Source organism: Mercenaria mercenaria, chromosome 6 (assembly GCF_021730395.1).
Source record: "Mercenaria mercenaria strain notata chromosome 6, MADL_Memer_1, whole genome shotgun sequence".
NCBI lineage: Eukaryota > Metazoa > Mollusca > Bivalvia > Venerida > Veneridae > Mercenaria > Mercenaria mercenaria.
The window spans coordinates 53,676,736-53,703,492 of NC_069366.1; the positions used below are offsets into that span (position 1 = coordinate 53,676,736).

Consider the following 26,757-nt stretch of genomic DNA (forward strand, 5'->3'; position numbering starts at 1 on the left):
TCAAAGAAAAACCTTGTGTATGCAATAGAGGCTGTATTTTTCAACTAATCTTCATGAAATTTAGCCAGAATGATTAACTTGATAAAATCTAGGCCGAGTTCGAAAATGGGTCATCTGGGATCAAAAACTAGGTCACTAGATCAAATCGAAGAAAAACATTGTGTATGCAATAGAGGATGTATTTTTCAATTGATCTTCATGAAATTTGGTCAGAGTGATTGCCTTGATGAAATCTAGGTCGAGTTTGAATATGGGTTATCTGAGGTCAAAAACTAGGTCAATAGGTCAAATTAAAGAAAAATCTTGTTTATGCGATAGAGACTGTTTTTTTTAATTGATTTTTATGAAATTTGGTCAGGATGATTGCCTTAATGAAATCTAGGTCGAATTTGAATATGGGTCATCTGAGGTCAAACTCTAGGTCACTTGGTCAAATCAAAGAAAAAACTTGTGTATGTGATAGAGGCTGTATTTTTCAGTTGATCTTCATGAATTTTGGTCAGGATGATTGCCTTGATAAAATCTAGGTTGAGTTTGAACATGGGTCATCTAGGGTCAAAAACTAGGTCATATCTAAGAAAATGCTTGTTTTATCGCAAGAGACCAATTTTTTGGTCCAGTCTTAATGAAAATTGGTCAGAATATTTGTTTCCATGAAATCACTAGGTCAAACATGTTTTACACTGTTATGGTGTGTTTCTTAGGTGAGCGACCTAGGGCCATCTTGGCCCTCTTGTTTTTTTTTTCACACTTTGTCACTACTTTTTGAAAATTTAGTTATGATTTTGGTGAAAACAAACTGAAACGAAAGTTTAAACATGACATAATGAAGAGTTACTGCATTTTATTTTTGCAATATAGTATCCGCAACTTGGAAAATAATCCAGAAAAAATAAATTCTGAAAATTTTACAAGAGGATACTTGAAGTTTGTAATTGATTTTAATGCTTGAAACTGAAGTTTTAAATTATTATAATTAAATGTTAAAAACTTGCTTGATTTGTCGATACATTTTCCCAATTTTGACAATTTACTCCGTTAAAAATCCCAATTTGACCAGGGGCCTCTTTCCCACAAAACCCCAGAAAAGTCTTAAAAAGTTTTCAGTTATAACGGATGAAAAATAAGTTCAATATAAGGTTCATATGGATTAATAAAAATGGCTCAGAAAAGGAGTTAGTTGTGGTAAAGTACAAAAAACGTACTTATAAATCCGTAAGTTCAAACCTGTATACAGTACAATACAGTACAATGCGTTCACAGCTAGTGGTTGACTCTTGTAATTTTCACATTGACTCTTGAGAATTTCATTTTAAAAATTTGGGCTTTTAAAGTCAAGTGAGCCCCTTTGATTCCGATCAGTAACTGGACAACCATTTGACCTAGAACCTTCAAACTTCATAGGGTGGTAGGGCTTATTGAGTAGATGACCCCTATTGTTTTTGGGGTCACTCCATCAAAGGTCAAGTTAGGAAAAGGATTCAGATAAGTTACCTTTTTTCCTAATCCTAACTGTTTTTGTTCAAAGGATGTTTATGTTACGTTTACTTGATTGAAATAAATACTGTTTAAACTAAAGACCAAGGTCACAGGGACCTGACATGGAAAACCAGTTTCAGTCAGTAACTTAAGAACCACATGACCCAGAATGTTGAAACTTCATATGATGATTGGACATGCAGACTAGATGATCCCTACTGATTTTGGGGTCACTCAGTCAAAGGTCAAGGTCACATTGGTCTGAACATGGAAAACCGTTTCCATTTCATAACTTGAGAACCACTAGGCCCTAAATGTTGAAACTTAGTCTGATGATTGGACATGCCAAGCAGATGACCCCTATTTCAACCAACCATCAGTCTCTCTTTGGCATTTGCTCCTGTCCCCTATTGACTTCTTGCCTACATGATTATGCATTTTGGGAGACACTGGCTTTCCTAAAAAGGCATCTTTTAGTTTTATCGGTAATTTCATAGCTTATTTAACTCAACCATGAAACTCGTGAATATTAGTTCGCCATTAGTAGTATAGAGTGTACAGTGAGAGGATTCTTAAAAGGAACTTTGGTTTAATTCCTAGAAAAATAAACGTATGTACTGTTCTGTTCTTAAAAAGCTGCTGTAAGATTATGGTTAAAGTTTAAAGTTAAGCTTACACTATAACTATGAGTAGGTTAGCTGACTGCAATTTTGTTACTAAAATACTTTGTTAATCCAAATATAAAACAGATCCAACTATTACTTTTTGACAGAATGAAGAAAGAGTGATTGTGGATACAAGGCAGAGAGGTCAGTTTGAAGAAATGTTGAACCATTTTGAAGCCACACATAATGTCAGTCCGAAGGAAAGAATCAAAGTTCACCACCAAGCAAGGTTATTTTGTCTTTTTTAGCTCGACTTCTCGAAAAAAGTGGAGCTGTTGCACTCGCCTGGCATCGGGGTCACTGTTGGTTAAACTTTTGATAAAGTAAAATATCTCTATTAGTGTCAAAGCTATTGACTTGAAACTGGACGTAGTTATTAATTCTCAAAATCTACACCAAAAGGAACAATCCCCGTAATTCTGAGTTCAGTTTTGACAAAGTTATATCCCTTTTTAAATTGGATATTTTTGTATAAAAAGACACAGAGGTGTAATGTTACCACACAATCAAAGCAGGTTAAGTTAACAATTTTATTATTAGACCAACGTTTCGGCTTTTACAGAGCCTTCATCAGGGTATTAGATATTTTTGGTTAAAGTTTTTGATAAAGTCAATATCTCTTGTCTGCACTTTAAGATGAACATTTCTCATTGAACAAAATGTGTTTGACCATAAGACCTTGGCCAAGTTGGATAACTAGCCAAATCGGTTCAGGCATCTTCAACAAACTTGAACAAAATGTGTTTGACCATAAGACCTTGGCCAACTTGGATAACTAGCCAAATTGGTTCAGGCATTTTGGAGTTACGGCCTTGAATTACCAAAAAATTAGTCTTTCTACTCTTGTCCGCACTCTTAAGTTGAAAATTTCTCATCCGATCTTCACCAGATTTGAACAAAATGTGTTTGACCATAAGACCTCGGACAAGTTTGATAATGAACCAAATCGGTCCAGGCATTTTGGAGTTCTGGCCCTAATTGTAGTTAGTAAACAGTATATAAAGACTGACTTAGTATTTAGATGATTAGGCAGTTGTGGGAGACATTTGCTTTTCTCAAAAGCAGCTCTAGTTCATGAATAATCTCCCCTTTACTTAGAATTTCAGGTTAAAGTTTTGATACACTTTCACTCTATCTCAGTTATTACCAAATGGATTTGATTCAAACTTAAGATAGTTGTTCTACCTTATCAACCACATCATATGACTCATGGTCCATAACTCTGGTACCAATATTTCATAAGTTATGTCCCACTTTTACTTAGAATTTCAGGTTAAAACTTTGATGCACTTTCTCTCTATCTCAGTTATTATCCACCGACGAAAGTCGGAGGGATATAGTTTTGGCGTTGTCCGTCCGTCCGTCCTTCCGAGCTCACATTTGCTTACTTAGGTGGCTTTAGAAACAATAGGTAACTGTACTTTTTCTTTGATGTCATTCATTCCGTAAGGCTTTTATGTGGCTATTTTTCTCTTACGTGGCTAAAAGAACAATAGAGAGAACAAAAGAGTAGCCACATAAGTATCCATATGTAGGAACGTCTGTCCATCTTTCCGTCCGTCCGTCCGTCCGGAGCCATATCTAGGAAATGGTTGGGAATATTTATTTAAAACTTCATATACATGTTCACCACTATGAGTTCTTGCGGCCCATCAAGTTTCAGTCAGATTGCCCAAGTAACACCAGAGTTATGGCCCTTAGAAGTTTCTAGTGTTAACTATATAGGGTACTATAAATATGGCAATTTCTGCATCATAACTTTTGATATATTTGACCTAGAACTATGAAACTTAAACAGAATTTAGGTCACCATAATGTGGTTGTGTACACACAATTTCGTTCGGATTTATTTGTAAATTAAGAGTTATTGCCCTTTAATTGTATAAAAATCCACATATTTGTACATAACAAACTTACCATTTGGTAGAATATCATTAAATATCTTCCATTCTTTTCCATGAACATTTGTTGTAAACATGTGAAGTTGTGTACCCACACTGGTCACCCCCTTACCTTGATCACACCCCTCCCGATCGCCCTCCCCCCCCCCCCCCCCCCCCCCCCCCCCCCAAACAATTCATTCCTTATTTTAGATTTTTTTCAAACAAACTTCATATACATGTTCACCAATATGAGGTTATAAGGCCCATCAAGTTTCAGACAGATTGCCCAAGTAACACCAGAGTTATGGCCCTTTCAAAGTTTCTGGTGTTATCTATATAGGGTACTGTATATATGGCAATTTCTGCATCATAACTTTTGATATATTTGACTTTGAACTATGAAACTTTAACAGAATTTAGAGCACTATAATATGGTTGTGCACACACAATTTCATATGGATTTCTTTTGTAACTTCAGAGTTATTGCCCTTTAATTGTCTAAAAATCCACATATTTGTACATAACAAACTTACCATTTGGCAGAATTTCATTAAATTTCCTTCATTCTTTTCTGTGAACATTTATTATAAACATGTAAGTGCGCACCCCACCTGTCGCCCACTTGCCTTGTTACACCCCCCCCTCCCCCCCAACCCCAACCCCCCCCCCCCCCCCCCCCCCCCCAAAAAATTTTTTTTTTTCATTTCTTATTTTAGATTTTTTTCAAACCTTCCATTATTTATCAACATACAAGTTGTACCATTCCCCCACCTCACTCCTCCACCCAGTCATGCCCTCCACTGATCATGCATCCTCTGCCCCCCCCCCCCCCCACACACACACACACACTAAACTTCACCCTTTTACCCTTTTTTTAGCTCACCTGTCACATAGTGACAAGGTGAGCTTTTGTGATCACGCAGCGTCTGTGCGTTCGTGCGTGCATGCGTAAACTTTTGCTTGTGACCACTCTAGAGGTCACATTTTTCATGGGATCTTTATGAAAGTTGGTCAGAATGTTCACCTTGATGATATCTAGGTCAAGTTCGAAACTGGGTCACGTGCGGTCAAAATCTAGGTCAGTAGATCTAAAAATAGAAAAACCTTGTGACCTCTCTAGAGGCCATATTTTTCTATGGATCTTCATGAAAATTGGTGAGAATGTTCACCTTGATGATATTTAGGTCAAGTTCGAAACTGGGTCAACTGCGGTCAAAAACTAGGTCAGTAGGTCAAATAATAGAAAATCCTTGTGACCTCTCTAGAGGTCATATTTTTCATGGGATCTGCATGAATATTGGTCAGAATGTTCATCTTGATGATATCTAGGTCAGTTTCGAAACTGGGTCACGTCAGATCCAAAACTAGGTCAGTTGGTTAAATAATAGAAAAACTTTGTGACCTCTGTAGAGGCTGTATTTTTATGGGATCTGCATGAAAATTGATCAGAATGTTCATCTTGATGATATCTAGATCAAGTTCAAAACTGGGCCAACTGCGGTCAAAAACTAGGTCAGTAGGTCAAATAATAGAAAATCCTTGTGAGCTCTCTAGAGGTCATATTGTTTATGGGATCTGCATGAAAATTGGTCAGAATGTTCATCTTGATGATATCTAGGTCAAGTTCGAAACTGAGTCACGTCCAGTCCAAAACTAGGTCAGTAGGTCAAATAATAGAAAAACCTTGTGACCACTCTAGAGGCCATATTTTTCATGGGATCTGTATGAAAGTTGGTCTGAATGTTCAGCTTGATGATATCTAGGTCAAGTTCGAAACTTGGTTACGTGCGGTCAAAAACTAGGTCAGTAGGTCTAAAAATAGAAAAACCTTGTGACCTCTCTGGAGGCCATATTTTTCATGAGATCTTCATGAAAATTGGTCAGAATGTTCATCTTGATGATATCTAGGCCAAGTACAAAACTGGGTCACATGCCTTCAAAAACTAGGTCATTAGGTCAAATAATAGAAAAACCTTGTGACCTCTCTAGACGCCATAGTTTTCAATGGATCTTCGTGAAAATTTGTCAGAATTTTTATCTTGATGATATCTAGGTCAAGTTCCGAACTAGGTCACATGAGCTCAAAAACTAGGTCACTATGTCAAATAATAGTAAAAACAACGTCATACTCAGTTCATGTGGGGACAGGTGAGCGATTCAGGACCATCATGGTCCTCATGTTTTTTTTCATTTTTAATTTTCCATCAATATTTATAATCAACATGTGAAATTTTGCTTCCTCTCCCGTTCCCCCACCCCCTAAAAAAATAAATATATATACATATATATATTTCCATTCCATTTTTTTTTTTTTTTTTTTATTTTCAAACCTTCAACATGTTAAGTTGTGACTGCACAAACCTTGCCCTCAGTCATGTTCAAGATATCTTACCTGTGTTCTCTTAAGGACTGTCCTTGTTAAACTGCAACACCTGGTGCCAAACCACTCAAAGACAATATTTCGTTCCAGTTAAACTTCAAGCTCACATTTCAATTAACTGCATTTAATTTTAAAAGCTAAGCTTATTACAGTAAGCATATCCCATTCAAAATAAATTCTTTAGTCAGGATCAAAGTATCATACATTTATTATGTACTCTTTATTTAAACATTTGTTTTCTGTTAAATTGATTTTGACTAATGAAATTATTTGCTTCTTATTAACATCCTTAACTTCTTGCCAGATATATTTTTTTGCCATTCCTCACCACAAACCCTTTCGGCGGGGGATACCAATTAATCGAATTTGCTTGTTACAAAATGGATTTGATTCAAACTTGAAATACTTACTCAGCATCATCACATCATATGACACAATGGCAATTACTCTTGCACCAATATTTTATTAATTACCCCCCTTTTTTAGCTCACCAGAGCACAAAGTGCTTAAGATGAGCTATTGTGACCTGACATTGTCTGGCGTCCATTTTGGGTCATCCGTCGTCCGTCATCCGTCAACATTTGCCTTGTGAACACTCTAGATGCCACATTTTTGACCCAATCTTCATGAAATTTGGGCAGAAGGTTTGTCTTGATGATCTCTAGTTCAAGTTCAAAACTGGGTCATGTGGGATCAAAAACTATGTCGGTAGGCCAAATCAAAGGAAAAGCTTGTGAACACTCTAGAGGCCACAGTTGTGACCTAAAATTTATGAAACTTCGTTAGAATGATTGTCTTGATGATTTCTAGGTCAAGTATGAATCTGGGTCATGTGGGGTCAAAAACTAGGTCACCCGGTCAAATCAAAGGAAAAGCTTGTGAACACTTTTGAGGCCACAATTTTGACTCAATCTTTATGAAACTTGGTCAGAATGTTTGTCTTGATGATTTCTAGGTCAGATTTGAAACTGGATCATGTGGGATCAGAAACTAGGTCACTATGCCAGATCAAATGTAAATTTTGTCAACACTCTAGAGACCACAATTTATGTTTGAAACTCATGAGAATTAATCAGAATGTTTGTCTTGATAATCTATAGGTCAGATTTGAATCTGGGTCATGTGGGTTCAAAAACTAGGTCACCTGATCAAATCAAAGGAAAAGATTGTAAACACTCTAGAGGCCACAGTTGTGACCCAATCTTTATGAAACTTGGTCAGACTGTTTATCTTGATGATTTCTAGGTCATATTCAAAACCGGGTCATATGGGTTCAAAAACTAGGTCAGTAGGCCAGATCAAAGTAAAAGCTTGTGAACACTCTAGAGGCCACAGTTGTGACCCAATCTTTCTGAAGTTTGGTCAGAATGTTTGTCTTGATGATCTCTAGGTCAAGTTTAAATCTTGGTCATGTGAGGTGAAAAACTAGGTCAGTAGGACAGATCAAAGGAAAAGCATGTGAACACTCTAAAGGCCACAGCTGTGACTCAGTCTTTATGAAATTTTGTCAGAATGTTTGTCTTCATGATCTCTAGGTCAAGTTTGAATCTGGGTCATGTTGGGACAAAAAGTAGGTCAGTAGGTCAGATCAAAGGAACAGTTTGTGAACACTCTAGAGGCCACAGGTTTGACTCAGTCTTTATGAAACTTTGTCAGAATGTTCGTCTTAAAGATTTCTAGGTCAAGTTCGAATCTGGGTCATGAGGGATCAAAAAGTATGTCAGTAGGCCAGATCAAAGGAAAAGCTTGTGAACACTCTAAAGGCCACAGTTGTGACCCAGTATTTATGAAACTTTGTCAGAATGTTTTCCTTGATGATTTCTCATGTTCGCACAGGCCATGAAAAGTCCTTTAATTTGATGCCTACTCCTTGAAAACTACTTGAATTTTGTAACAGTCAGAAACTACTTGAAAACTACATGAATTTAGGAAAAAACGTATAAAAGATGGCAAATAGTCCTTAAATTCCGGGTGCGAAGTGAAAACGGACAAACATTATAAACGGACCAAAATAAACTAAAAAACGACGAAAAGAAAACAACCGTTACCGCCATTATGGCCTGCCACGGAGTTTTATGGTACTTTACGGGTTTTATGCTCATTCAAGTAATTTTCACACTGTATAATTTATCCGCGATGCGTTGAAGGTAAATCTTGTGTTACATTGTTTAATTTTGTCCTAAATTGGATTTAAATTGGTTATTTCATGTCTCAGCAACAGTGACATTGCGCCCATTTTAGTCCTTGAAAATGGAGGAAAACTACTTGAAAACTACTTGAATTTTTTTTGGGAAGGTCTGTATGAACCATTTCTATCTCAAATTCAAAACTTAGTCATAAGGGGTCAAAAACTTGGCCAGTTGGCGAGATCAAAGGAAAAGCTTGTGAACACTCTAGAGGCAACAGTTTTGACTCAATCCTTATTTAACGTGGTCACAATGTTTGTCTTGATGATCTCTGGGTCCAGTTTTAATCTTGGTCAGTTGGGATCAAAAACTAGATCACATTAGGGCTGTCATCGATAAAAACTATATCGATATATCAACGATATTTTTTTGTCGATCGATTATCGATTCCCATTTTCAAAAATCGATATTTTACAGAGAGAAAAAACTATCCAGATAAACACTCAGACCCTCAAAAACTATAAAGTTCACAAAGTTGTAAATTTGGATAAATCCAAAAGAGAAGTGAAGGCAAAATAAAAATGAAAGATTTTATTAATTTTTATTTATTTCTTTTATTTCATAAATACAAATACAACACAATCAAACAGTAATATGAAAAGTAGGCAATAAAACTAAAAATAGCATTTACAGGAAGGTATATAGTATGCATACGGACAAATAGTTTGTTAATCTAACTTAATAATCGATATATCGATGTATCGTCGATATTTGTCTTCTGATATATCGGTATCGCCGATATGCCTAAGACCCAATCAATGACAGCCCTAGATCACATGGTCAACTCAAAGGAACAGTTTGTGAACATTCTAAAGGCAACAGTTGTGACTTAATCTATATCAAACTTGGTCAGAAAGTTTGTCTTGATGATCTTTAGGTAAAATCCGAAACTGGGTCATTTGGGGTCAAAAACTAGGTCAGTAGGCCAGATAAACACTGTAGAGCAATATAGGACCATCATGGCCCTCTTGTTTGTTAGAATTTCAGGGTTAAGTTTTGATGTATTTTCACTCTGTCTCAGTTATTACTAAATGGATTTGATTCAAACTTTAAATAGTTGTTCCACCTTATCACCCACATCATATGACACAAGGTTCATAACGCTGGTACAAAGATTTATGAGTTATGCATTCCTTTTACTTAGACTTTAAGGTTAATTTTGATGCATTTTCACTGTATCTCAGTTATTACTAAATGCATTCGATTTAAATTTGAAGTTCTTATTCCACATCATCACCCACATCATTTGACTCAAGGTGCAAAAATCACTCTTGCACCAATATTTCATGAATTATCCCCCTTTTTGCTTAGAATTATACTTATTTAATGTTCTTTATCTCTCTTATTACTTAATCCTTTTGACACAGACTCAAGCTAGTGTCCATTATCTTCATTCTTATTGGAGTCATTAAACACTTAAGTAACAGCTCCAGCTTCCTTAGATGTGTCCAGTTTCACTATCCAGCATCAAAATAGTCGAGCCCGCTGTCTCCTGTGATGGCTCTTGTTAAGTTACCATACATTAAATTTGTCATTCTGTTTGAATTTCAGCTACACATCACTTGAGAATGAATCTACATATAACAACATGTTGTTAAGCCCGTTCCGAATTGCCATTGCGATTGCGGCACTTATGATGATACGGAGAGGAATGAAGAGTCAGGGGATGTTCAGAGGGGAAAAATATATGTTTAAGGGAAAAAAGGAAGTAAAAGAAGAGACTGCAGAAAAGCAGAAAGATGCCTCGAAACCGGATTCGTTTTCAGATTTGGTGAGCTTTTAACACCTGTAAAATTATAGGTATTTAGAGTTTTCGCTATAAATCTGACAAGCTCATAATCTGTATAAATACTGTAAAATCATTTAATTTTGTGGGCATGAAAACTTGTGGTTTTGGTCGAAACAACAATTTTGTGGGAATATGTATTCTTGGATTTCAACTTTGAGTATCAAATGAATTGGAATTTTACTTATCCATTGGGATTAAATTTCGTGGATTGACTCAACCACAAAATCCACGAAAATTAGTCCCCGACAAGTATTAATGATTTCGCAGTAGGCTTTATTCAAATGAACATCAGATTTCTGTACCCAAAGCATCTTAACTTTAACATTTTGCAAATTTATGAAATAGGACAAATGAAGACCAGAGCCAGTATTTTTTCAGATTAATTAATCATTCCTTTATTTCATATTTGTATACGTATCAGTGTCATTTTTAATAGGTCAGGTGAGCGATACAGGGCCCTCTTGTTTAATATTATTGATGACCTAGGTGCTTGCTTATAGATGAAACATCTTTAAATTGCAGTTAAGAAATTCTATGTTTGGTGATGAATTTGTGATCAAGCGTGGCGACAAATTAATGAAAGACCAGATAAGCTTCAAAGATGTGGTTGGAATGCATGAACCAAAAGTCGAAGTCTTAGAATTTGTAGATTATTTAAAGAATCCAGCCAGATTTGTAGTAAGTATAAATGAGCTACTCCATGGGAAAACCAACATAGTGCATTTGGGACCAGCATGGCTCCGGACCAGCCTGCGCATCACACAGTCTGGTCAGGATCAATACTGCGCTTTCAAACCCTATTGGTTAGCGAACAGTATGGATCCTGACCAGACTGCCTGAATGTGCAGACTGGTCTCAATCTACGCTGGTCGCAAATGCACCAGGTTGGTTTTCTCATGGTGAGGCTCAAATATTCTCATCTGAATCTTTATTTTTAGCTCACCTTAGCCAAAAAGTTTGCATGTTTTGTTAGATAGGTTGAAATCCTTTATCTCTCATTTATACTTAAGCCACATCTTATCTGAAATAACCTGTCTGATTTATACAAAGCTTGGCCCTGACCTTAACCCTTACCCTGCTAAATTTCTATAATGAACTTGTCCATCTTTCAGTTAGGACAGAACCGTTAAAACAGGTGCATACTTAAAAAGATGCTGACTGAATGGCGAACAGTGCACATCATGATAAGACTTAACGGATGTGCAGGCTGATCATGATCTATACTGGTCACAAAGGTGGAATCAGTCGTGTCCAGCATGCTAAGAGTTAAGTAATAAAATCGGATGCTGCAGTAGTTCCATAGGTCAATGTTAATACTGGGCTAGATGATGGCTTTGAAGTTTTAAAATTGAGTTTGGAGAGCAGTCAGAGATTGCATTCTTGCCATTGGTTGATTTCAAATTTGTGCCAAAAATCTGCCAATCATATGATGGAGATTCCAGACTGATGGTCAAACTCAATTTTATTAGGTTGAAAAATAAATTATTTTGATGGAACTGTACCAAACTTTTTCGACAGCAACATTGTGAAACCCTTTTCTCAGCATATTTCACTTCCTTGCCATGAAGATTGGCAAAAAGGAATTTTTGTCCTCTTGTATTATAGTATCATTCCAGGTCAAGTTGATCACTACTGGTACTTTAAGGTATTTGCTTAACTGATAAAAGTGACAATTCATTCGGACTGTTGGGGCCTCCAAGGCCAAGCAGTTATGGTCGCTGACTTCAAATCACTTGCCCCTCACCAATGTGATTTTGAGCCTCACTCAGGGTGTTGAAATCCAGCTGACTCATGGAAGGTCGGTGGTTCTACCCAGGTGCCCACCCGTGAAGAAATATGTGCTAGAAAGGGCACCTGGGTCTTCTTCCACAAAGCTGGAAGGTTGCCATATCACCTAAACTGTGTCAATGCGGTGATAAACCAAACAAAACAAACATTCAGACTGTTATATAAATAATTAATTTTGACACGTACATGAAATCTTGCAAGGCAGGAGATGGTGTATGTGTTTGTTTGCTAGATCAAATGACATGCTAGAGAACTTGATACCTGATAGGTAGATATTTCTTGTTTTATACAGGAACGGGATTTTGAAAAGAATATTGATTTCAAGTATTGAATAAAATTTGATTTTACTGTGACATTGGTGCTAAGATCGCATAGTGACCACAGGTCTTTACAGACCACTTAATTAATCTAATTTAAACAGTTCAGTACAGTCAAGACTGTTTTAAGAGACCGACTTTGGGAAGCAGCAAAAAAGGTCACATATGACAGGGAGTCTCTTAAAACAGTCTCACTTAACTGGATGACGTTGGTTTCATATATTTTTCCAGTTAAAGTTCATGTATATCGGATACTTATATATAGACCTCTTTTAAGGTAGAAGTGAAAAATGATTAAATACTATTTCTTTAATTGCATATTGATAAATATAAATTTCAAATAATTTGCATCATTCGTATGATGTTGATAAAACAAATTTAAGCTCATGATCAGGCGAGAAAATAAAGGGGAGCGGTAGAATATAAATGTTCCATTAGAACTATTTTACACACTGAGGTTTACGATATTTATATTTTTGTGTAATGGTTCATTGACATTTATCCGTTTATTGACTGCATCTTTAATCCGTGTTTTCTTCGTCGTTTCCTGTTAAATACCGCCATCTTTTTGTTTCACCAGGAACATTGTTAATTTATGCACTGACTCCGAATTCTTCAGCGACTTTATACCCTGGTTTTCCCCAGTCGAGCAATTCAAGTGCCTTAACACACTGTTCTAATGTCAAAACAGTTCTTTTTTATGTTTTTCATCGGCCATTTTTTGTAAACAAGTAAGTTCTCATCACAAACAACTTAACGCGAGATAACGAACGGTAACTCTATCGTGTAAAATCTTGCGAGGGAGCGTCTCAAAGTCGCTGAAAACGGTCTGATTATCGATTCGGGAGCCTGATTTCAGAGTCGCTTGTCGCGTAAGGCAGGGTGTTGCTTAATTCAGACTCTTTTAATAGTAAACTGCGTCCGGAGCATAAAAAGGGTCGCATATGACAGGGAGTCGCTAAATTCAGGGGGTCGTTAAGGCAGTCTCGACTGTAAATGTAAACTTTGAATAAAGACAAAGTGCAAGGAAAAACCGTCATTGGTCTCCCCAAAGGATTTTCTTTCTTTATAGACAGGTTTTATTGTAAACGTCTACTATAAGAGTATTTAATTGTCTTATTGAAATAGGTACTCGGAGCTCGACCACCGACTGGTGCATTACTGTTAGGTCCTCCTGGTTGTGGTAAAACATTGCTAGCCAAAGCATTAGCAGCAGAGTGTGGAGTGCCATTCTACTTCATCGCTGGATCTGAATTCATCAATATGATTGGAGGTAAGCAGAAATGCATAAACTCTCCACCCCCCCAACTCCCCCTACCCCCAAAATCCTCACCACCCAACTCTTCACCCCTCCACCACCCTGAACTCCTCTCCACCCAACAACAAGAGAAAACTGCTTCACTTACTTCTCAATTTTTGCAAAGGCAGACCACTGCTTCATTCTGTAACAGTTATGATACATGTCAAATAAACCTTCAGTTGGGGAAATAAAAGCTTGATGTCAGAAAATATTTCAGTTTGTGTTGAGGTGAGAGCAGGTTTAATTTTTCAGCTAGACTATTTGAATATTTTCAAATGGTAGAGTTTTTATAGTCATCCTTTTGGCCGCGTTGGCATTGGCAGCACAACAGTTTGGGTTAAGGTTTTGAATGTAAGCAAATTCATAGAAACTACTAGGCCAAATGCTTTCAAACTTAACACCTGTTCTGCTTCATGAGATGGCCTCCCAGGACAAATAACTTAACACTATCTTTTTAATCCCCCACCGTGGCGGAGGGATTATAGGAATGGTCTGCGTCCGTCCGTCCTTCCGTCCGTAACAAATTCGTGTCCGGTCCATATCTCCTAAACCCCTTGAAGGATTTTCATGAAACTTGGGTCAAATGATCACCTCATCAAGACGATGTGCAGAACCCATGAGTCAGCCTTGTCGGTTCAAGGTCAACGTCACAACTCAAGGTCAAAGGTTTGAGCCTGCCATTTTGTGTCTGCTCTATATCTCCTAAACCCCTTGAAGGAATTTTATAAAACTTGGGTCAAATGATCACCTCATCAAGACGATGTGCAGAACCCATGAGTCAGCCATGCCGGCTCAAGGTCAAGATCACAACTCAAGGTCAAAGGTTTGAGCCTTCCATTTTGTGTCCGCTCTATATCTCTTAAACCCCTTGAAGGACTTTTATAAAACTTGGGTCAAATGATCACCTCATCAAGACGATGTGCAGAACCCATGAGTCAGTCATGCCGGCTCAAGGTCAAGGTCACAACTTAGGGTCAAAGGTTTTAACCTTCCATTTTGTGTCTGCTCTATATCTCCTAAACCCCTTGAAGGATTTTCATCAAACTTGTGTCAAACGATCACCTCATCAAGGCGATGTGCAGAACTTATGAGTCAGCCATGTCAGGTCAAGGTCACAACTGAAGGTCAAAGGTTTGAGCCTTCCATTTCGTGTCCACTCTATATCTCCTAAACCCCTTGAAGGAATTTTATAAAACCTGGGTCAAATGATAACCTCATCAAGACGATGTGCAGAAATTATGAGTCAACCATGCCAGCTCAAGGTCAAGGTCACAACTAAGGGTCGAAGGTTTGAGCCTTCCATTTGGTGTCCACTCTGTATCTCCTTAACCCCTTGAAGGATTTTCATCAAACTTTGGTCAAATGATCACCTCATCAAGAACTCATGAGACAGCCATGTCAACTCAAGGTCAAGGTCACAACTGAAGGTCAAAGGTTTCAGCTCTGTATCTCCTAAACCCCTTGAAGGATTTTCATGAAACTTTGGTCAAATGATCACCTCATCAAGACGTTGTGCAGAATTCATGAGTCAGCCGTGTCAGTTCAAGGTCAAGGTCACAGCTAAAATCAAAGGTTTTACCCTTTCATTATCCATAGCAGTGGCGGGGGATTTAGCTGTCTTTCAGACTGCCTAGTATTTTCTCAAAATTGTGCCCCATCTTAACTTAAAATTTTAGGTTAACGCTTTGCATGTAAGCAGGTTTCGCTAAATGCTTTCATACTTCACACACATGTCTTTGGCATCATGAGGCGACCTCATGTAACAAGTTACTTAACTCTGGCTTTCATTTTTGGCAAAATTATGCCCCTTTTTTCATCTTCAAAAATTTTGCTCAGACTTTGGTATGTAAGCTAGTATTAGGTGGAAGAGCTTTAAATTGTTGAGCATGCTGTCATTAGACAGCTCTTGTGATGGTGCTGATCTCCCTCAGCCACTGGGATCACAACCACATCTCTTATGAAACAAGTACTGTTTTTTTTGAGTCGGCTAAACGCTGTCAAGCGTTTGACGAGTCCTTGCTATCGCCCGATTTCTCATTCTTAAATGGCCTCACAACACAGCGAAGTGATGTAGTTCCATTAGATTGTCTCTAATTTCAAAGAATTCATTGATCGAATGAAGTTCATATATGTCAATCCTATTTGCTATGACAAATATACGATGTAATCTGTCATATTTATGACTTGTAATTGAGCAATACTCGAATAAAGCCACGTATTTTCTTCCGCGGTAACTCATTAAGCATAAACACGCATAACGATTCTGCGGGATTTGGTAATACTTTTGCGTATATGCTTATGGAGACGAATTTTATGCCCTTTTGTCACAAAATAGCAAATATGATGTTCACAAATTCAAATAAAAACTGCTAGTATTTTATTGAGTGGGTACCTCTGAAAGTATTTGAATGTCTCTTATCAAAGAGTTTACCACATCGATGAAATTAAATTATGACAGCTTCATTTTAAATGACCCGAATGAGATATGTGCAGTATGTTAATTCTTCTGCGAGACTTCCACATTCTGGACACTTGTCGGCAAACACGCGTGACCTGTTTATAAAACAACGCTTCTACGACTTTGCGTGGGTTGAATTTTGCAGTCAGTAAACAGATAAATTATCGGAAGAAGAAGCTCTTACTGGTTTGTTTAGTTACTTCTGATATTAAAAATGATATTAAAAATGATTTTATTTCTTATTTTTCGAGAAATAAACAAATCGGCGAAACATTAAATTGTATTTTCTTGTAGTTTTTGAAATCGAAAGTAGATCGTCTATGTTTGGCTGCTTTGACGAAACGAAACAATGTTTTTATGAAAAGATTTAAATAAGAGGTAATTTAACCATAAACTTCAATGTCAGATACTGCCAATTGCTGCTAAATGTCTTCGTATCATCACAATTTGTAAAATATATTGTTGAAACTGGAGAAAAGTGTAATCGTATCCGGGTATAATATTTTGGGTAAATATCGAGCTGTGTTATGAAATTTTTAACATTCAAGTAACATACATGGTAGATACTATTGTAACAGAAATGATTCTAGAATTTATTTTTATTACACCTACATATAATCTATATCAGACTCATATTCTAGTCCTGAGGCATGAAAGTAAAAAGATGAAGTGACAGTCATACTTTGGATATTGTAATACTAGAAAGAATCTAGGTAATATTTAGAAATTGAAACAGAAGATTTTCAGTTAAAATCGCACCAAAGGCTGTATCAAGGGTCTACATATTCAAAAATTTCTTGTGGTAATACCCCAAACCCTACTTACAGGAGGGGGTATCCTCCCACACCCTTCCCCCATATTGCCACTTTACAGTTTGATGCATTTGCCCTTTTACCACCTGCCGCAATGCCCATTTCAAAATCTGACTGCAATTTAAAGCGGAAAGAAACACCCCTCCCCACACCCACCCTGCTACCGACCACGTAAAAATGGCTCAAACATGATTCTGCCCAGTCTGGGCCTGTCTGTCTACATGAATCAAAATGGATAATTGAAAGTGGATGGACTTCGGGATAATAGACATGATTTTTAAGGGGTTAACAAGTCTGAAATAGAATAAATGATAGTTTTAACTAAAAAAGAACTGCATTTATTAATATCGGTTACACTATATATTGACACTCAGCAACATTTACATACATGTATCTCTGAAAGCAAAAATAAGTATACTTTATATTGACATCACTTATAATATGATTGAACAATACCTAACATATGACAAGGCTATCGCCAGGCCCATTATAATATCGGTAAAATATCAGTTCTTTCGTCCATCTGTTACAAATTGTATGTGGCAATCCGTGCTGTAAAATTTTAATATTATAAATTGTCATATTCAAATTTTATCATGTGCGAATATATACCAGCCGATAATTGCCTCTTTTGGCAATGCCGGAGGCAAATGTTTACTGGAAAAATATATAAAGTCATGGGCAGTATCTTAGTGTCAGCTGTCAAATTGTAGTTTGTACTTTCAACATTTTTATTTCTGCGAACCACTCTTCAATTTTAGAGAAATGTATTGGGTTTAAATACTTGTATAATGTCAATCAAAGTTTTACTAGGCATCGACCGAATGTTCATTTTATTTATTGTAACAAAATCTCTCTTTAGTTCGGGAAAAAAACTAAAAACAAACTGAAACTGGTAGACTATACTATCAGTACATCAATCATTAGCCGACTCAGGCCGTTCAGGCCTTTGATTTCCAGACTTGTGATTGCTTCAAATAATCAGGCTTTCCTCTCAATTGAGCCAAAACTAATTTGTGAAAACAAAACACAGTTGAACTAAATTGTTTTTAACAAGCAGCGGCTGTTCTTTAATGGAATTATATTTGTTGTATACCAGGTCTGGGTGCCTCAAAAGTGCGTGCTCTGTTTAAGAAAGCTCGTCAAACTTCTCCATGCATTGTATACATTGATGAAATAGATGCCATTGGTGGTAAAAGATCCGATGCTTCCAAGTAAGTATAAAGTTTGCTTGAAATTTACAATTATGGGCAATGGGTGGCATCAAACTCACAATTTTCTTATATACTAGTGATTTTTAGCCCGAATATTCGAAGAATAGGGGAGCTATCCTACTCGCCCCGGTGTCGGCGTGAGCATGAGCGTTAGCGTCACACAAATGTTAAAGTTTGCGTACCACCCCAAATATTTTCAAAGTTCATTGGGATATTGCTTTCATATTTTGCATACTTGTTTACCATCATGACCTCAGTCTGTAAAAAGGAGGAGGCAACTCTTATCAAGCATTTTGACTGAATTATGGCCCCTTTTCGACATAGAATAAATGTTAAAGTTTGCATACCACCCCAAATATTTTCAAAGTCCATTGAGATATTGCTTTCATATTTTGCATACTTGTTTACCATCATGACCCCAGTCTGTAAAAAAGAGGAGGCAACTCTATCAAGCATTTTGACTGAATTATTGCCCCTTTCGACTTAGAATATGCTTATTGTGATGTTAAAGTTTTACTCATTGCTTATATTATACTATCAAGCACCGAGAATAGCCGAGCGCACTGTCCACTGACAGCTCTTGTTAGTTTACCTGAGCCAGAGGCACATGATGAGCTTTTGTGACAGCTCAATGTCTGTCTGTGTTGTGTGTCATGCGTCTGTCAACAATTTATAAAAAAGAGTCTTCTTGAAAACCACTAGGCAGTATTACACCAAACTTCACAGGAATGATCCTTGGGTGGTCCCCTTTCAAAATTGTTCAAAGATTTAATTCCATGCAGAACTTCGGTTGCCATGGCAAAACTTCAAAAATCTTCTTGTCTAAAACTGTAAGGCGTAGAGCCTTGATATTTGGCTTGTGACATCATCTTATGGTCCTCTATCAAGATTGTTCAAATTGTGCCCCTGGGGTGAAAAGAGGCCCCGCCCCGGGGGTCACAAGTTTTAAGACTTATATAGGAAAAAGCTTTTAAAAATTTTCTTGTCTAAAACCACAAGACCTAGGCCTTTGATATTTTGATCACTTGACTGTGACCTTGAACTATGGCCTACTTTCTTGTTTTTTAAGATACAGCCTTGAAATTTAGATGACATGTCCAGTTTTGTACACTGATCTTAAAACTGACTTTCAGTGACCATGAATATGACCTACTGACCTACCTTCTTAATATTTTAGCATCAGTTTGCCATTTGAAACATGTGGCTCATATTACTCAGGTGAGCGACCCAGGGTCATCATGACCCTCTTGTTTTTTATATTTCAAGAGGACCTGTAGCTTTCTGAGGGAGAAAATATAGCGCAATAAACCCCAAAAAGGGAAATTCAAAATCATTTGATTTTCATGATAACATGCAATGTACCTATTTACAAGAACTGATGCCAGTGTCCTTATGAATTTGGCAACTGATTAGAAGTAAACACAGCGTGACATAATTATTAGTCCAATTAACAGCTGGGCGAGTTGTGAATATGAAGTAATATGGGGGTAATTAGGGTTGAAAGATTATGTAAATGCTGACTTTCATAAAATTATTCACTAGGCATTTTATGGAATATTTTCTTTAAATTTCAAGGGGAAAGTATGACCTTCTTTATGGGAAAATATAACAATTTTAGGGGAAAATATAGCTATTTTTGGCTGGCAGAAACAGCCTGTATTTTGCTGTAAAACAAAGTAAAAAAAATCACTGCATATACTCCCATTATGAAAACTCACTTGAAGATGCAATTTCTGAAATCATTCCACCAAACACAGGCACACAACCCAATCTTTTTAATTACTGTAAACCTAGAAATGGTTTCGCGCTATTTAAGTTAGCGACTTCCGCGGTTGATGTGTATCCGCAAAGTTTTGTAGCCGCGAACCAGCCAGCTATCATGAAAACGCGAAAGTTTGTAGTTTTCATTGTACATGACAACAATGCTTTGATTTACCGTTTATCTTCTAAGCCGGTTAGAGAAACATGCTTGGCACCTGAAAAGTTTGACATGATTGTTTTATTAATTAAGATGTTTTAATAACATAGAAATTTCTTATTATAGTATATTTATATTATATACTTATATCACGGATCAAATAATTTAAGCAAAAATGTGAGACAAACAAATACATCCTCTATGGGACAATATGCAAACATTTTATTTTATCGAAAATTATATCAAACACTGACAATAGTAAAATATTTGTTTGAGCCTGTTATTTTAATCACCTTGGCTATGTTACCGTATAAAACAATAAATTTTATTGTTAAAACACTTACCATTCTCAGCCATGGTCCAGTTATCACAGGGACTAATGCTTGTGTTTGTTTGATCAAAATTGATATCACAAAAAATCTGTTTAGACATATTGATCTGCTTTCTTGTACAACTATACAGCGATTTGTGATTTCAGACGGTATTTTAAAGAATGTGAATTTCACTCACGATCACAAAGTAGGGTAGATTGAAAATGTGTTAAGGATAAGTGACCAATTACTAGTAATTGCCCAATTTATGTGCAGCCTTATCTGTTATTTTACCTGCGACTGTTTGTTATGTGCTTAAGCTATTAAGTTTTAGCGTATTTCGCGAATCTTGGTAGCCGTTAAATCATCTGTCGTCATAAAAAAGGCGAAATATAGTGTTCGCGAACGTTTCTAGATTTACAGTACCTTACTTTTTAGTTTAAAATAGTCACAGACCTACCATCCATCCATCTTTCTATGCATTAATACCTTGTTTATATGATAATCTTTGATGCTTAAAAAATCTTCAGTGTATGACCATAAGATCTTGGTTGAGTTCAATAATAGGTAAGGTCTGGCTTATAACATCAGAGTTATTGCCCTAGTGTTGCCAACTGGCAAAAAAAACAAAACATTTTGATCTTGTTAACACATTGTGACTTTCAGGTTGAGCAGTCAGATAGTATATATTGTAATCACAAAATATCAAGACAAGTTTTTTAATGAGCCAGATGGAATTAGTCATACAAGAGTTATAGTCTTTGAATTTTCAAATGGTTCTGCCTGGCCCCCTTTAGGGGCCACCTATAGGTGAAGGTGGCCTGGAGACTGCAAATGGTTTCTGGACAAAAGTTGAATAGCTATGGCTTTCAGATGTCACACAATTTAAGGATTTAATTGCCACTAGATTAAGATTCCTTTTGAATTGGGGATTAGTGGCTATTAGGTCAAGGTCATGGACCTGACTAAATTTCTGGTATTTTTAGCTCACATGTCACAAAGTGACAAGGTGAGCTTTTGTGATCGCGCGGTGTCCGTCGTCCATCCGTGCGTGCGTGCGTCCGTCCGTTCGTAAACTTTTGCTTGTGACCACTCTAGAGGTCACACTTTTCATGGGATCTTTATGAAAGTTGGTCAGAACGTTCATCTTGATGATATCTAGGTCATGTTCGAAACTGGGTCACGTGCCTTCAAAAACTAGGTCAGTAGGTCTAAAAATAGAAAAACCTTGTGACCTCTCTAGAGGCCATATATTTCACAAGATCTTCATGAAAATTGGTCAAAATATTCACCTTGATGATATCTAGGTCAAGTTCGAAACTGGGTCACGTGCCGTCAAAAACTAGGTCAGTAGGTCTAAAAATAGAAAAACCTTGTGACCTCTCTAGAGGCCATATATTTCATGAGATCTTCATGAAAATTGGTCAGAACTTTCACCTTGATGATATCTAGGTCAAGTTTGGAACTGGGTCACGTGCCATCAAAAACTAGGTCAGTAGGTCAAATAATAGAAAAACCTTGTGACCTCTCTAAAGGCCATATTTTTCATGGGATCTGTATGAAAGTTGGTCTGAATGTTCATCTTTATGATTTCTAGGTCAAGTTCGAAACTGGGTCACGTGCGGTCAAAAACTAGGTCAGTAGGTCTAAAAATAGAAAAACCTTGTGACTACTCTAGAGGCCATATATTTCATGAGATCTGCATGAAAATTGGTCAGAATGTTCACCTTGATGATATCTAGGTCAAGTTCGAAAGTGGGTCATGTGCCATCAAAAACTAGGTCAGTAGGTCAAATAATAGAAAAACCCTTGTGACCTCTCTAGAGGCCATATTTTTCATGGGATCTGTATGAAAGTTGGTCTGAATGCTATCTTGATGATATCTAGGTCAAGTTCGAAACTGGGTCACGTGCCGTCAAAAACTAGGTCAGTAGGTCAAATAATAGAAAAACCTTGTGACCTCTAAAGGCCATATTTTTCATGGGATCTGTATGAAAATTATTCTGAATGTTCATCTTGATGATATCTAGGTCAAGTTCAAAACAGGGTCATGTGCAGTCAAAAACTAGGTCAGTAGGTCTAAAAAGAGAAAAACCTTGTGACCTCTCTAGAGGCCATACTTTTGAATGGATCTCCATAAAAATTGGTCAGAATGTTCACTTTGATGATATCTAGGTCAGGTTTGAAACTGGGTCACGTGCCTTTAAAAACTAGGTCAGTGGGTCAAATAATAAAAAAACTTTGTGACATCTCTACAGGCCATACTTTTCATGGGATCTGTATGAAAGTTGGTCTGAATGTTCATCTTGATGATATCTAGGTCAACTGGGTCAACTTCAGTCAAAAACTAGGTCAGTAGGTCTAAAATTATTAAAATCTTTTGACCTCTCTAGAGGCCATATTTTTCAATGGATCTTCATGAAAATTGATCTGAATGTTCACCTTGATGATATCTAGGTCAGTTTCGAAACTGGGTCACATGCGGTCAAAAACTAGGCCAGTAGGTATAAAAATAGAAAAGCCTTGTGACCTCTCTAGAGGCCATATTTTTCATGAGATCTTCATGAAAATTAGTGTTCACCTTGATGATATCTAGGTAAAGTTCAAAATCTTGTGACCTCTCTAGAGACCATATTTTTCAATGGATCTTCATGAAAATTGGTCAGAATTTTTATCTTGATAATATCTAGGTCAAGTTCAAAACTGGGTCACATGAGCTCTAAAACTAGGTCACTATGTCAAATAATAGAAAAAACGACTTCATACTCAAAACTGGGTCATGTGGGAAGAGGTGAGCGATTCAGGACCATCATGGTCCTCTTGTTTTTTAAAGGAGAGTGTCTGACTGTTTAAGAACTACAGTTTGCTTTGTGAATTTATGAATAATTGTTTTTACAAAAATGAATTTCAGTGCTTGGGCAGGTAATAGTGAAAAGGATCAGACGTTGAACCAGTTGCTGACTGAGTTAGATGGCATGCATGCAAGAACAGATGTAATTGTTCTGGCATCAACCAATAGAGCAGATGTACTTGATAAGGTAATGTCAGATAGTGATATCTGTTGGCATGGTGAATATCCTTGGAAGAACCTATTTGCAGTATCTTCCAATGATCATCATTTAACATGATGTTTTTAATAAGAAAATTATGTTACAGCAAAATTGATACATTTGGTACAGGTTTTACTATTCTTTTGTGTTTATAGATTATTAGATGATGGTTTTCAAATTGAATTTTAAAAGTAATAGATAACAGATGTTTATTTATTGCTCATAAAGGAAATATATGTTTCTATAAGTATGTGTGTATGCTTTAAATTATAATTATGTCTCCCACACCGCTGTGGTGGGAGATGTATTGATTTACTCCTGTCTGTTTATCTGTCACAAATCTTGTTTGCGCTGTAAGTCGAACAGTTCTCATCCGATCTTCACCAAACATGAACAAAATGTGTTTGCCAATAATTCCTCGGCCAAGTTCGATAATTAGCCAAATCGCCCGAGGTACTTCGGAATTATGGCCCTTGAAGTACCGAAAACACAGATGCAAGTGATACAGTTCTGGTGCATGGTTTACTCAGATACATAATGGAGAAGAAATGCCAGTCGAGATGATTAAGCAGTTGTGGGAGACATGCGCTTTTCTCAAAAGCAGCTCTAGTTCTTAATGTTTTTGTTTGGTTTAGAATCGTACAAGCACAATTGGGCATGTGGCAACTTCCAGATATTGATGATGGAGGAAGACCCCAGCTGACACTTTGTACATTATTAATCCCCCGCCGTGGCGGAGGGATTATAGGAATGGTCTGCGTCCGTCCGTAACAAAATCGTGTCCAGTCCATATGTCCTAAACCCCTTGAAGGATTTTCATGTAACTTTGGTCAAATGATCACCTCATCAAGATGATGTGCAGAACCCATGAGTCAGCCTTGTCGGTTCAAGGTCAAGGTCACAATTCAAGGTCAAAGGTTTGAGCCTGCCATTTTGTGTCCGCTCTATATCTCATAAACCCCTTGAAGGAATTTTATAAAACTTGGGTCAAATGATCACCTCATCAAGACGATGTGCAGAACCCATGAGTCAGCCATGCCGGCTCAAGGTCAAGGTCACAACTTAGGGTCAAAGTTTTTGAGCCTTCCATTTTGTGTCCGCTCTATATCTTCTAAACTCCTTGAAGGATTTTCATGAAACTTGGGTCAAATGATCACCTCATCAAGACAATGTGCAGAACCCATGGGTCAGCCTTGTCGGCTCAAGGTCAAGGTTACAACTCAAGGTCAAAGGTTTGAGCCTTCTATTTTGTGTCCGCTCTATATCTCCTAAACCCCTTGAAGGAATTTTATCAAACTTGGGTCAAATGATCACCTCATCAAGACGATGTGCAGAACCCATGAGTCAGCCATGCCGGCTCAAGGTCAAGGTCACAACTTAGGGTCAAAGGTTTTGAGCCTTCCATTTTGTGTCCGCTCTATATCTTCTAAACTCCTTGAAGGATTTTCATGAAACTTGGGTCAAATGATCACCTCATCAAGACAATGTGCAGAACCCATTGGTCAGCCTTGTCGGCTCAAGGTCAAGGTTACAACTCAAGGTCAAAGGTTTGAGCCTTCCATTTTGTGTCCGCTCTATATCTCCTAAACCCCTTGGAGGAATTTTATCAATCTTGGGTCAAATGATCACCTCATCAAGACGATGTGCAGAATCCATGAGTCAGTCATGCCGGCTCAAGGTCAAGGTCACAACTTAGGGTCAAAGGTTTGAGCCTTCCATTTTGTGTCCGCTCTATATCTCCTAAACTCCTTGAAGGATTTTCATCAAACTTGGGTCAAACGATCACCTCATCAAGGCAATATGCAGAACTTATGGGTCAGCCATGTCGGCTCAAGGTCAAGGTCACAACTTAGGGTCAAAGGTTTGAGCCTTCCATTTCGTGTCCGCTCTATATCTCCTAAACCCCTTGAAGGAATTTTATAAAACTTGGGTAAAATGATTACCTCATCAAAACGATGTGCAGAAATTATGAGTCAACCATGCCAGCTCAAGGTCAAGGTCACAACTAAGGGTCGAAGGGTTGTGCTTTCCATTTTGTGTCCACTCTGTATCTCCTAAACCCCTTGAAGGATTTTCATCAAACTTTAGTCAAATGATCACCTCATCAAGAACTCATGAGTCTGCCATGTCAACTCAAGGTCAGGGTCACAACTGAAGGTCAAAGGTTTCAGCTCTGTATCTCCTTAACCCCTTGAAGGATTTTCATGAAACTTGGGTCAAATGATCACCTCATTAACAGGGTTCGCACAGACTTGAAAACTCCTTGAATTTCAAGCTGCTAGATGAAAAGTGCTTGAATTTGCAAAAACCTCCTTAAAACTCCTTGAATTCGTTTCTTGCCTTGAAAGCTGCTTGAAAAGTGCTTGATTTTATGATAAAAGTCCTTGAATTTCCTTCTTCAAAAATTTTGGTCAGCTTAATAAAAAAGGATCGTAAAAGAGGCTTTGTTATATGTACGCATCGCCATGTTTTATGTCTGCATAACCTATGTGTATCGTATGATACGGGTTTTAAACAGACCGGGACTAGGAAAATTACGACGTGTAAGAATTACGGACACCATTTCCGTTACCGATATCGAAGAAAATGTCGTGTATTGATCAGGTCGGCATGACGTCACATCAGGAGCAATCGATTATGCAAATCACCTTGGAGGTGAAAGCAGGACCCTGCAATTCGTAGCGAATTAACTAGCGGTGTGGGTTGTGACGTTTTTATTTTCAAATAAAACAAATCAAGAGTCATTATTTTATTATCTACAGTCCTTACGCTGTGGTACAATCTATATACTTTTCAAAAAAAAAGTAGGGTTTTTGTAATAATCGATTTTGTGGCATTTTAAAACGGTCTGGAAAAAGTGACACATTATGTATTGTCAGCTCTTCGGCGCTACGGATAAGTTATAATTAAAACAAGTTTCCAAGCTTATTCAACATTTTCTCAGTTTGCATATATAAATATTAAACTAAACTAAATATCTGAGAACATAACATTTTTTTATTCAACTTCTTTGCATAAAATCGTAGCAGTTGTTTCTTTCATCTTTCAGCGAATCTTTTAAGTGTCTTGAAAAAGAATGTTTGGTTTTTTTTCAAGAATGAACAGATCAAATAAATAAGTAAATTAATTTTCTGATTTTTTTATGTTTTTTTTTTTTTTTAAATAAGCTGATTTTCTAAATGTTTTAATGCTCTGAAATAATTATAT

The 26,757-nt window shown here is 37.1% G+C and overlaps 1 protein-coding gene across 1 annotated transcript in view; it reads left to right on the forward strand.

The window, feature by feature from the left end:
• The window catches only part of LOC128557747 (paraplegin-like), a 65,884-nt gene that overhangs the window by 17,701 nt on the left and 21,426 nt on the right, over positions 1 to 26,757 (forward strand). The window contains exons 6-11 of the mRNA XM_053545921.1: positions 2,252 to 2,373; positions 10,145 to 10,364; positions 10,905 to 11,060; positions 13,616 to 13,760; positions 18,157 to 18,271; positions 23,412 to 23,538. Of these exons, the coding sequence (XP_053401896.1) occupies positions 2,252 to 2,373; positions 10,145 to 10,364; positions 10,905 to 11,060; positions 13,616 to 13,760; positions 18,157 to 18,271; positions 23,412 to 23,538 (885 nt within the window). The remainder of the gene's footprint in view (positions 1 to 2,251; positions 2,374 to 10,144; positions 10,365 to 10,904; positions 11,061 to 13,615; positions 13,761 to 18,156; positions 18,272 to 23,411; positions 23,539 to 26,757) is intronic.